The sequence below is a fragment of the Salvelinus fontinalis genome, chromosome 31 (assembly GCF_029448725.1).
Source record: "Salvelinus fontinalis isolate EN_2023a chromosome 31, ASM2944872v1, whole genome shotgun sequence".
NCBI classification, from domain to species: domain Eukaryota; kingdom Metazoa; phylum Chordata; class Actinopteri; order Salmoniformes; family Salmonidae; genus Salvelinus; species Salvelinus fontinalis.
Genome location: NC_074695.1, coordinates 16075986 through 16089105, shown reverse-complemented (window position 1 = coordinate 16089105; position 13120 = coordinate 16075986). Strand labels below are relative to the sequence as shown.

General features: G+C 45.6%; 1 protein-coding gene across 2 annotated transcripts in view; it reads right to left on the bottom strand.

Annotated features, from left to right (window-relative positions):
- The window catches only part of LOC129829651 (neural cell adhesion molecule L1-like), a 146645-nt gene that overhangs the window by 60201 nt on the left and 73324 nt on the right, over positions 1 to 13120 (bottom strand). For both annotated transcript variants that reach the window (XM_055891486.1, XM_055891488.1), the window contains exons 2-5: positions 12331 to 12673; positions 9839 to 9853; positions 5875 to 5977; positions 4403 to 4599 (exon numbers count right to left, since the gene is read on the bottom strand). In XM_055891486.1, the coding sequence (XP_055747461.1) occupies positions 4403 to 4599; positions 5875 to 5977; positions 9839 to 9853; positions 12331 to 12478 (463 nt within the window). In that variant the 5' untranslated portion in view covers positions 12479 to 12673. The remainder of the gene's footprint in view (positions 1 to 4402; positions 4600 to 5874; positions 5978 to 9838; positions 9854 to 12330; positions 12674 to 13120) is intronic.

Sequence of the window (13120 nt, the reverse complement as noted above, 5' to 3'; positions counted from 1 at the left end):
AAGTGATGGAAATGTTTTGGTTAACCTTGAAGTCCCTCACACAGTGTTACTTTGTTTCTCTGTGAGGGAGATTTCACAATGATTAATCTACTGATTGTCAGCAGCAGACACAAGCCATGAAATCTACTAATGTGCAAAAAAGGAAGAATGTTCAAGTTCCAAACTGTTCAAATCTCCACACTAGCGTAATACTAAAAAAATCTATGTACTGGGGATGCACTCTAGCTGTTGTACTAGGATAGGATAGGATAGGATATCCGGTTTGGAGCGAGCGGTCGCATTCGCATTCGCTCCGCAGGTAGTATAACTTTTCATTACATTTCATTACATTTCATTATAGTACAACGGTTTGATTTGTCTAATCTTAGCAACTTCTTCTTAGCTAGCTACATAGCCGTCTTTGTATCAAAGATAATTGCGTAATTATCGTATTTCGTCGTCCGAACGCAGTCTACACTGCTATCTGCCCAGCAGCTAGCCAGCTAGCCAGGTAGCAAACGTCCACCGTCTACCGAATAGCAGCACTGTAGAAACTATTACACTCAACGGAACGACTTGATTAGTGTAGTGTTAGCTAGCTACATAGTTGTCTTTGCTGTCTTCGTATCCAAGATAATTGGGTAGTTCAGAGTGTAGTTTTAGAGTGATTATCTTAATTTACCGAGGTTAGCTAGCCAGCTATTTGTCGTCCTTAACGTAGGAAACACTGCTAGCTAGCCAACAGCTAGCCAACGTCTACCGAATAGAACTTCCGCACTCAACAACCCAGTCGCATTCCGCTTCGCTCCACAGGTAGTATCACATTTTCATTTCATTTCATTACAGTACAACGGTTTGATTTGTTTGATCGTAGCTAGCTACATAGTCGTCTTTGTATCTAAGATAATTGTGTAGTCTAGAGCGATTTTCTAGGTTAGCTAGCCAGCTATTGTCGTTCTTTTAACGCAACGTAACGTAATCAACACTGCTAGCTAGCCAGCCAGCCACCGAATAGCAGCACTGTAGCAGCACTGTAGAAACTATTACACTCAACGGAACGACTTGATTAGTGTAGTGTCAACAACGCAGCCACTGCCAACTAGCCTACTTCAGCAGTACTGTATCATTTTAATAATTTTAGTCAATAAGATTCTTGCTACGTAAGCTTAACTTTCTGAACATTCGAGACGTGTAGTCCACTTGTCATTCCAATCTCCTTTGCATTAGCGTAGCCTCTCCTGTAGCCTGTCAACTATGTGTCTGTCTATCCCTGTTCTCTCCTCTCTGCACAGACCATACAAACGCTTCACACCGCGTGGCCGCGGCCACCCTAATCTGGTGGTCCCAGCGCGCACGACCCACGTGGAGTTCCAGGTCTCCGGTAGCCTCTGGAACTGCCGATCTGCGGCCAACAAGGCAGAGTTCATCTCAGCCTATGCCTCCCTCCAGTCCCTCGACTTCTTGGCACTGACGGAAACATGGATCACCACAGATAACACTGCTACTCCTACTGCTCTCTCTTCGTCCGCCCACGTGTTCTCGCACACCCCGAGAGCAGCTGGTCAGCGGAGTGGTGGCACCGGGATCCTCATCTCTCCCAAGTGGTCTTTCTCTCTTTCTCCCCTTACCCATCTGTCTATCGCCTCCTTTGAATTCCATGCTGTCACAGTTACCAGCCCTTTCAAGCTTAACATCCTTATCATTTATCGCCCTCCAGGTTCCCTCGGAGAGTTCATCAATGAGCTTGATGCCTTGATAAGCTCCTTTCCTGAGGACGGCTCACCTCTCACAGTTCTGGGCGACTTTAACCTCCCCACGTCTACCTTTGACTCATTCCTCTCTGCCTCCTTCTTTCCACTCCTCTCCTCTTTTGACCTCACCCTCTCACCTTCCCCCCTACTCACAAGGCAGGCAATACGCTTGACCTCATCTTTACTAGATGCTGTTCTTCCACTAACCACATTGCAACTCCCCTCCAAGTCTCCGACCACTACCTTGTATCCTTTTCCCTCTCGCTCTCATCCAACACTTCCCACACTGCCCCTACTCGGATGGTATCGCGCCGTCCCAACCTTCGCTCTCTCTCCCCCGCTACTCTCTCCTCTTCCATCCTATCATCTCTCCCCTCTGCTCAAACCTTCTCCAACCTATCTCCTGATTCTGCCTCCTCAACCCTCCTCTCCTCCCTTTCTGCATCCTTTGACTCTCTATGTCCCCTATCCTCCAGGCCGGCTCGGTCCTCCCCTCCCGCTCCGTGGCTCGACGACTCATTGCGAGCTCACAGAACAGGGCTCCGGGCAGCCGAGCGGAAATGGAGGAAAACTCGCCTCCCTGCGGACCTGGCATCCTTTCACTCCCTCCTCTCTACATTTTCCTCTTCTGTCTCTGCTGCTAAAGCCACTTTCTACCACTCTAAATTCCAAGCATCTGCCTCTAACCCTAGGAAGCTCTTTGCCACCTTCTCCTCCCTCCTGAATCCTCCTCCCCCTCCCCCCCCCCTCCTCCCTCTCTGCAGATGACTTCGTCAACCATTTTGAAAAGAAGGTCGACGACATCCGATCCTCGTTTGCTAAGTCAAACGACATCGCTGGTTCTGCTCACACTGCCCTACCCTGTGCTCTGACCTCTTTCTCCCCTCTCTCTCCAGATGAAATCTCGCGTCTTGTGACGGCCGGCCGCCCAACAACCTGCCCGCTTGACCCTATCCCCTCCTCTCTTCTCCAGACCATTTCCGGAGACCTTCTCCCTTACCTCACCTCGCTCATCAACTCATCCCTGACCACTGGCTACGTCCCTTCCGTCTTCAAGAGAGCGAGAGTTGCACCCCTTCTGAAAAAACCTACACTCGATCCCTCCGATGTCAACAACTACAGACCAGTATCCCTTCTTTCTTTTCTCTCCAAAACTCTTGAACGTGCCGTCCTTGGCCAGCTCTCCTGCTATCTCTCTCAGAATGACCTTCTTGATCCAAATCAGTCAGGTTTCAAGACTAGTCATTCAACAGAGACTGCTCTTCTCTGTATCACGGAGGCGCTCCGCACTGCTAAAGCTAACTCTCTCTCCTCTGCTCTCATCCTTCTAGACCTATCGGCTGCCTTCGACACTGTGAACCATCAGATCCTCCTCTCCACCCTCTCCGAGTTGGGCATCTCCGGCGCGGCCCACGCTTGGATTGCGTCCTACCTGACAGGTCGCTCCTACCAGGTGGCGTGGCGAGAATCTGTCTCCTCACCACGCGCTCTCACCACTGGTGTCCCCCAGGGCTCTGTTCTAGGCCCTCTCCTATTCTCGCTATACACCAAGTCACTTGGCTCTGTCATAACCTCACATGGTCTCTCCTATCATTGCTATGCAGACGACACACAATTAATCTTCTCCTTTCCCCCTTCTGATGACCAGGCGGCGAATCGCATCTCTGCATGTCTGGCAGACATATCAGTGTGGATGACGGATCACCACCTCAAGCTGAACCTCGGCATGACGGAGCTGCTCTTCCTCCCGGGGAAGGACTGCCCGTTCCATGATCTCGCCATCACGGTTGAGAACTCCATTGTGTCCTCCTCCCAGAGCGCTAAGAACCTTGGCGTGATCCTGGACAACACCCTGTCGTTCTCAACTAACATCAAGGCGGTGGCCCGTTCCTGTAGGTTCATGCTCTACAACATCCGCAGAGTACGACCCTGCCTCACACAGGAAGCGGCGCAGGTCCTAATCCAGGCACTTGTCATCTCCCGTCTGGATTACTGCAACTCGCTGTTGGCTGGGCTCCCTGCCTGTGCCATTAAACCCCTACAACTCATCCAGAACGCCGCAGCCCGTCTGGTGTTCAACCTTACCAAGTTCTCTCACGTCACCCCGCTCCTCCGCTCTCTCCACTGGCTTCCAGTTGAAGCTCGCATCCGCTACAAGACCATGGTCCTTGCCTACGGAGCTGTGAGGGGAACGGCACCTCAGTACCTCCAGGCTCTGATCAGGCCCTACACCCAAACAAGGGCACTGCGTTCATCCACCTCTGGCCTGCTCGCCTCCCTACCACTGAGGAAGTACAGTTCCCGCTCAGCCCAGTCAAAACTGTTCGCTGCTCTGGCCCCCCAATGGTGGAACAAACTCCCTCACGACGCCAGGACAGCGGAGTCAATCACCACCTTCCGGAGACACCTGAAACCCCACCTCTTTAAGGAATACCTAGGATAGGATAAAGTAATCCTTCTGACCCCCCCCCTTAAAAGATTTAGATGCACTGTTGTAAAGTGGCTGTTCCACTGGATGTCATAAGGTGAATGCACCAATTTGTAAGTCGCTCTGGATAAGAGCGTCTGCTAAATGACTTAAATGTAAATGTAAATGTACTAGTATGGATATTGGAAACAAAGCATAGTTGGTGGTCATTGGAATGTTGGACTGGAGTTTCTGGTTTACTCACTCTCAGTGCTGAGCTGGACCTCGTTAGACACAGCAGTTCCTAATGCGTTATCAGCGTAGCAGCTGTATTTGCCCTTGTATTGGCTCATGGGGCCTGACACCACCTCGGTTTTCATGAAGGTTCCAGAACCCGGAGACACCGACAAGCCCGGGTCATTGGCAGGGATAAATTCTTCCCCATCTTTAGTCCAGCGGAAACTGAGAGAGGGAGGGAACAGGAGAGCGAGATAAATAAAGAGAGAGGCAAAGAGAGAGTGAAGACATGGAGACAGAGTTAAAGCCACAGCTTAACCCTGCAATCAACTCTGTTTGACTAAAAGAAGAGGAAAGAATTGAATAGAGGAATGAGTCTGAGCCTTATGTACTGTCGTTTCAATATACATCTCTTCCTCTACAAATTGAGCTTTTTTTCCACCTAGTACAAGAAGAGACAAAATGACACAGTCCCTTGAGTGTAAAATTGCATGTTTCCCTTGCTGTAATAAGTGTAATGTCTGCTTCCAACTCACACTCTAAAACACATAGATCCCCTGAACGCAGCTCACTTTCCAGCCCACTTTCCAGCTTCCACTCTCAAACACAAAGATCCCCTGAACGCAGCTCACTCTCCAGATCCCAATCCCCTGAATTCTAATCACCTGTTCACACACCTGTATGTCATTATCACACACTATTTAGTTCAGTTCTTTGCACCCCATCACTGTGAGGTATTGTTTGTTTTGTGACACACGTCTTTCTGAGCTCTGGGTTTCCAGTGATTTACTCCTCCCATGTATAATAGTTGTTGCCTGCCTCACTAACGACGCCTTTTCCCTGCCTGTACTTTAGCCCATCGGATTTCCTGTTATCTACCTATTGCCTGATCTCCCGGACTACGTTACTAGCCTTTTCTCTGCCTTTACTGTTACCTTTTTGGACCTCCTGTGTATGACCTTCTGCCTGCCCCTGGACCCAGCTACCTGCCTCCTCCTGTGTCTGACCTTCTGCCTGCCCCTGGACCCAGCTACCTGCCTCCTCCTGTGTGTGACCTTCTGCCTGCCCCTGGACCCAGCTACCTGCCTCCTCCTATGGTCCTTTGCAATAAACACCTGCTGCGCCCTGCGCTTGAAACCATCTCTCTGTCTCTCATGTTCATTACAATAAGTAGTGGGAATACATTCCAAATAGCACACTATTCCCTACACAGTGCACTACTTTTTACCAGTGCCCAGGTGAAAAGTAGTGCACTTTAAAGGTAACAGTGTGCCATTTGGAATGCAATCTGTGACTGTGAGGAGCTGTGCTCTCCTGTAATTCTAATGGAACATTTCTAGATGTCTGAAAGACTACATGTCATGTTCCTTACAAAACAGTTAATAAAAACAGATCTGTAATTATAGCTGTAGTTATAGCAGTGAAGTGTGGTAATTGGGACATACTGCACTTTATATTAACTGCAGTTTTTTTCTAAGGGCTTGGTGTTAGGTTACTAACTCGGGAGGAGGGTTCCCTGATGCTTCGCAGGTCAGGAGGATGTCTTCAGCACCGAACACCGTGATGGACTCAGGCTGGGTGGTGATCACTGGGGGTTTCTTAACTGGATGGGAGAGACACAAAGTTAGCACACACACACATCGATAGATTTTTCACCTAGTTGGCTCAGGTATTCGAACCAGCAACCTTTTTGTTACTGGCCCAAATGCTCTTAACCGCTAGACTATCTGCCACCCCACACAGTCCTAAAGCCCATAGTCTTACTAACTACAGCCCACCACCCTACAGCTCAACTGTGCTACTTATATTCTGACTCACACAGGGGTTAATAGCCCACCAACTAGAACCGACAGTCCTACGGCCACTGACAGGACCTGGCTCACAGAGGGAATCAGTGATAGCAGTCATTTCCATTTCCTGAAACATAATGGGGGAATGTATTCATTCATATCACTAAAGTCCCCCACGAGAATAGACGGAAATGGAGAGAGGGGGACGGGGAGAGAATGCGTTGAGAACAGAGGAAAGTGATGGTGTATATTAATGCTAAGGAGACAGTAGTGTAATATATATATTACATTAGCTGAGTGGTAGAAAAGACAGGGCCTTGGGGATGAGAGATAATGTAGAAAAAGATGAGTGATTCCTCTTTCTACTGTTATGATGTACTGTTATGTTCTTAAAACACCCACTATTATTCGACTCATAAAACCCTACATACTGGGCCGTGGTTCAGCGATAAAGAACATGGTAACTTTATCCAAAATGGCACCCTTTCCCTTAGGGCTCTGGTCAAAGGTGGTGCATTATATAGGGAGACATTTAGGACAATAGCCATATTCTATACATTCTCTGTTGCCATATGTTGTATGACTAGGGTTGCAAAGGTAATTTACCAAAGTTAACGGAATCTTCTATAATTTTGGTAGTTAACAGAAAATCTATGGCAATCTATTGTGACTTTGGTAATTTATACTTTAACTTAAAACATTTTTTTATTCTTATATAGTATTCACATTTCTAGTGGATATACCATATGGTTCTTGCCATTATTTTGGCAACTCTTCTAACTATTGTTTTTTTTCACAACTGCCACCAGTTTGACACCAAAACAATGACAACAAAACATATTAACATAGTAAAATAAATAAAAGTTATTAAACATATATACAGTACCAGTCAAAAGTTTGGACACACCTACTCATTCAAGGGTTTTTCTTTATTTCATTTTTTTTGTTTGTTGATGGTTTATATTTAGGTTTTACAACTTTGTCATTTTTTAAAATCATCTTCTTTCATATATTTTACATTTATAATTTCAGACACCTGTGATAATCTGAAGTACCCAAAAGGGCCACTAGGTGTCTTGTGATAAATTACATAAAATCCTTGACAGAAAAAAATGCTGGTAATTTACTGGTAAACTTTGAAAGTTTCCAGTAATATACCCTCCCTTTGCCACCTTATTTATGACGCCTGTTGGCTTTTCATGTTCAGTGTTTTCAGTATGTGGGCTGGAAAATTATGTCATCTTTTTTCAATTAGTTTTGCCAGTGTGAACTACATTCTCTAGAGGTCAATGGTACTTGTTGGTTGGGTTCTGATTTGACTCTGAATGAAAAAGACAGACCCAGTTTCAAGGATACATTTACATTATGTAACATGGGTAGGTAAATGGTCAAAGGAAGGCAGGAGATGAAGGGAGGAGAAATTGGGAGGTGGAAGGAGAAATGGAGGGTCGGATAGAGAGGAGGTACGAAAAGAGAGGCAGAGGGTGAGATGGAAGTAGGAGAGAGAGACAGAGAGAGACACAGAGGGAGAAACAGAGGTATCGGGAGGTGGAGGGACCAATGAGCAAAGGTCAAGGACAGGGAGGGAGACAGAGAGATAGGCAGACAGGCAGTGGCATGTATTTATGGGTGCTAATGGAAGCCAGGCTTCCCCAAAGAATGTACAGAAAAAAAGTGATCTTTCATCTCTCTGTGTTTCATAATTGTCCTTCAATTTTCAAGAGACTGAATGTGTCTCAACGGACAAAGCATCCGAGCGAGCGAAACTGTGCCGCCCTGTCTCAGTACGTGTAGCCCATCTATCTGATGCTGTCTGGTCAAAACGAGCAAGACATTGTTGTCGCCCGTAGCATTGAATGCAAGGGAAGCCAACAAGCATTTGGCCTCCCTTGATAAAAAAATTATACAATAATAGCCAATCCAGCATTTAGCTAAACTGAGTGAACTCAACTGTGAATGGTCCTGGCGCACCAAAAAACAGTTTCAAGGGAAGATGGTTTGGATTTGGCTTCACACCAATCATATCCCATCAAGCCAAATGCCATTAACAGAAAAAAACTTTAATTGTTGCATCTTGTTGTGTTGTTGTCCTCCGGTGGCTAGCTAGCTAGCTAAAATTGGCTCATTCCTAAATTAGCCATGGATGGAGACAGGGATTTGGACTTGTGGTTTTACTTAATTCTCCGCATTGGCCAATGATTATAACGGCGATTCTGATCCAACCATATATTCATACATTGTGGACCTGGCCTGAGAGGATGGAAGTTCAACATGTAGCTAGATGTAGTAGACTAATGTTAACTTGCTGGCTAATCGTTGCCCATGAAAGGAAGTTAGGCTAGTGAGCAAGCATTTTAGCCAGGTAGCCTAGGACAACAAAAACTAAATGTGTGTACTGTATCACAGAGTGATATACAGTTTTGGCAACATGAAAGAGAGGTGGATGGCGTTGGTGTTTCTCTACAAGTCGAGGGAGTCAACACACTTTTTCACACACAGACATAAATCAGAACCATGGAAAGACACATCATATTTAGCTCATGTTGATTGGACTAAATTGTTTTTGGAATATTTTAGTTGTCACTGTATTAGACTAAGCATATGTGATTTGATTATGTTGAAATATTTAAGTTGAAATGGGGCTGGAATAGTGGAGGCAGCTCCTGTTTTATTTGCGACTTGCGGTAACTCTCCGATGTTCTAAACCAATAGTTGTTCGGTAGAAACATTAACTTGCTTGACCATGCTGTAGGTCATGTAACTGTTGGTTACATGCAATATGCTTTGTGGACTCCACCAGACAGATGTTGCTCTCTGGTTTTGTAATGAAACAAAGGTGTGGTTGAATTAATTCTGCCACTGAGTCTTCTATATATCACGGTGTCAAGACATATGAACTAACTAGTTTATAGAGCAAACAACGCAATTATCACAACACATAGGGTGTAATATAACTTTTGTTTCTTGCTTGGATTCCACAGTGATTTTTCCCACACACTGCTACTGCAGACAGGAGAGAGGGATGAGAGAGAGAGAGAGAGAGAGCGACTGTAATGATAGAATCCCCAATGACAGAGGTAATAAGACAGTTTTTCAGCTGATCAGATTTATGTCGGAAGAGCTGCAGCCTCTTGCTGCTCTGTTATTGTAAGAAGAATTGTCAGGTTACACGTGTTTTTTAACGGTTACACTTGTATTTTATTTGTATACTTCTTTTTGTATTTCCTCCTCTATTTCAGACTATTTTTTAAGTCCCCCTTTCTTTGATCTGATATCACTATTCCTGTTTTAGAGACAGGCGTCCTTCTCTTCCTCCTAATTCCTGTAGGTATCACCTCCTCCAAGAGGAAGAAAACAAGACTACATTTGGACTCACTAATGTGAAGGAGTCACACGAAAGCCAGATTTATTAAAGTGAAGTGGGAAGCTGAGGGTTTGTATTGTGTCCTGTGTATGCAGGAATATTTTCTCATAATGAAGGTGTTTACTATGGGGCTGTGGCAACAACTTGTATCTCTTGCTGCACTTCGACAGACAGACAGACCAGACCAGACCAGACCAGACCAGACAGAGAGAGACAGACAGACAGCGAGACAAACAGACAGACAGACATAGACAGAGACTGACAGACAGACATCCATATGGTTAAAAGCAAAAGGAAGTAAAACACTTACATTCATTTATTTGGTCTGTTAGTCCAGAGGCAGAGCAGCAGAGAGAAAGGCAGAACAAGAGAGAAAGTATGTTACAGTCAAGACAGTCTGGCAGGAAATTACATTACACCGTAGCCAACATCGGTACTTGCCCTCATTTTCATTGAGAAGCAACGACCACCAATGGGCTATAAATATGTATTCTACCTATTTCAATAGACAATGATTTTTAACCCCTCGGGGTCTCCCTGAGATGAATTCAGATGTGGGTGGTGTATTGATTGAGGTAACTGTCTCAGTGACTCTGATTGACATTAGATAGGCTTGTTAATTCAACAGTAGGCACCTTGACCTTTACAATCGCCAGAATCTGGTCCTCCATCTCTTCCACTTCCACTTCCTTCACCTGCTGCAACTATTCAACCTGCCTCTCCTCCTCCTCCTCTTCCTCCTCCTACTGCTGCAACTATTCAACCTGCCTCTCCTCCTCCTCCTCTTCCTCCTCCTACTGCTGCAACTATTCAACCTGCCTCTCCTCCTCCTCCTCTTCCTCCTCCTACTGCTGCAACTATTCAACCTGCCTCTCCTCCTCCTCCTCTTCCTCCTCCTGCTGCAACTATTCAACCTGCCTCTCCTCCTCCTCCTCCTACTGCTGCAACTATTGAACCTGCCTCTCCTCTTCCTCCTCCTACTGCTGCAACTATTCAACCTGCCTCTCCTCCTCCTCCTCCTCCTCTTCCTCCTCCTACTGCTGCAACTATTCAACCTGCCTCTCCTCCTCCTCCTCTTCCTCCTCCTACTGCTGCAACTATTCAACCTGCCTCTCCTCCTCCTCCTCTTCCTCCTCCTACTGCTGCAACTATTCAACCTGCCTCTCCTCCTCCTCTTCCTCCTGCTACTGCTGCAACTATTCAACCTGCCTCTCCTCCTCCTCCTCTTCCTCCTCCTCTTCCTACTGCTGCAACTATTCAACCTGCCTCTCCTCCTCCTCTTCCTCTTCTTCCTACTGCTGCAACTATTCAACCTGCCTCTCCTCCTCCTCTTCCTCCTCCTCCTGCTGCAACTATTCAACCTGCCTCTCCTCCTCTTCCTCCTCCTCCTCATTTTCATCCTCATATCTTACTGACACCTTAGTTCTCTGGGAGGAGCTTTACTGCTTTTCATCACAGTCAGACTGTGTGTATGTGTGTGTGTGTGTGTGTGTGTGTGTGTGTGTGTGTGTGTGTGTGTGTGTGTGTGTGTGTGTGTGTGTGTGTGTGTGTGTGTGTGTGTGTGTGTGTGTGTGTGTGTGTGTGTGTGTGTGTGTGTGTGTGTGTGTGTGTGCGAGCGTGCGCAGGTCTGTGTGAGTCATTGATACTTTACTTAGATGAATAACAGAACAACAATAGCAGCCGCAGCAAAAAACAATTCTTCCTCTAACTCCCTATGTGTCTCAAATAGCACTCTATTCACTATATAGTAGTGTACCTTTTAGTAGTGTACTAGTAGTGCACTATATAGTAGTGTAGTATATAGCAGTGTACTATAAAGGGAATAGGGTGCCATTTGGAACACATCCACAGTCCTCTAACTCTGTTATTAAAGCAAAGCTGTAGAAAACTTAGCAACCTTGAAGTATAAGAATCAGTTTCCCCGCAGGCCCACAAACCCAGTCTGTCTGCTCCTTGTGTTGTATAACTCAATTCCCTGTTGAACTACCTCGGCCCTCCAATCTGAATCTGATTTGCATCAAGGAAACCAGATCAATAGAATGACTAATGAATGAGTTGAGGTAATCAATTAAAAAGTAATTAGACACTCTATGCACATAAACACAGATTGAATGCGCCAAATACTCAGTGACCCTCCCTGTCTTCGTGGTTTAACTGCTAAAATTATTGACAACCATGTGTCGTTTTCAAGGAATTGTTCAATAAATGTTATAATTATTTAGTTTTAATATCATCACATATTGAGCATAGTCAGAACCTCATCACTACTGTCTGGCAGACTCTGGCAGACACAAATTCTTTGTTTGTAAATTATGAGTGTTGGAGTGTGCCCCTGGCTATGCATAAATAAAAAACAAGAACATTGTTCTTAATATAAGGAATGTGAAATTATATATAATTATGTAAGTATATTTTAGCAATTACATTTACTTTTGATACTTCAGTATATTAAAAACCAAATACTTTTAGACTTTTACTCAAGTAGTATTTTACTGGGTGACTTATCTTTTACTTGAGTCCTTTTCGGGGGCAAACAATTTAAAACTTCTTTGGGATCGGTGTCCCTTCCACGGGATGGTTGAGCTAACATAGGCTAATGCGAATAGCATGAGGTTGTAAGTAACAAGAAAATGGATACGGCTAATGGCTGTATCCAGGCACTCCACAATGCGTTGTGCGTAAAAACATCCCTATTTTGGCCATATACCACAAACTCTTGGGCCTTATTGCTTAAATATATATTATGTTATATTATATCTACAATACATTGATGTGTAAATAAGGTGAAGATGGTGTACTCACAGTTAGAAGGTATGTGTATGGCTCCTTGGCTGAGCTGGGGGGCGTGGGATAGGAGAAGAGAGAAGAGTGGGAGGAGGAGGATAGGGTGGTGGAGGAGAGGGGGGCGTCGCCCCCTACTGCCAACCTGATGTTGCTGAGTGTGAGGCATTGCTCACTGTCCCATCAAAGTCCCACCTGCTCAACACACACGTGAAACGCACACAGAGGGCAATCTGCACACACTCCTGCCGAGCGAGCTTGTGTCTCTCTCTCTCTGTTATCACGCCCGGTGTTCAGCCAGAGTTTCTCTTCCTTTTCTTCTACCTTTTTCTCCTGGCTTCCTTTGGCTCTCAGCCTCTCTCCCCTAAAAGAAGGGGGAGAAGGGAGGGAGGTGGGGAGAAGAGAGGGAGGGGCACAGGGGCCTGTGTCAGAATAAGAGAAATGACCCTGCACCATGTGGTCAGGGCTAGATAGAGCCAGGAACACACACACATCCAGTAGCATGTTCATTCATAGTTTAAAGACAACTGGCACGAAAACAGCACATTAAGGTAATGACATAGATTTTTTTATTAATGTAGTTCTGTCCTTGAGCTGCTCTTGTCTATTAATGTTCTGTTTCATGTTTTGTGTGGACCCCAGGAAGAGTAGCTGCTGCTTTTGCAACAGCTAATGGGGATCCTAATAAAATACCCCAAAAATACCAGTGTCTATTATGGAAGGACCAATCAGATAAGCAGATGGAGTCAACACCGCAACACGAGGGTGAACTAACAGACCATATGGAGCATAGACAACAGAGTTAGATAGA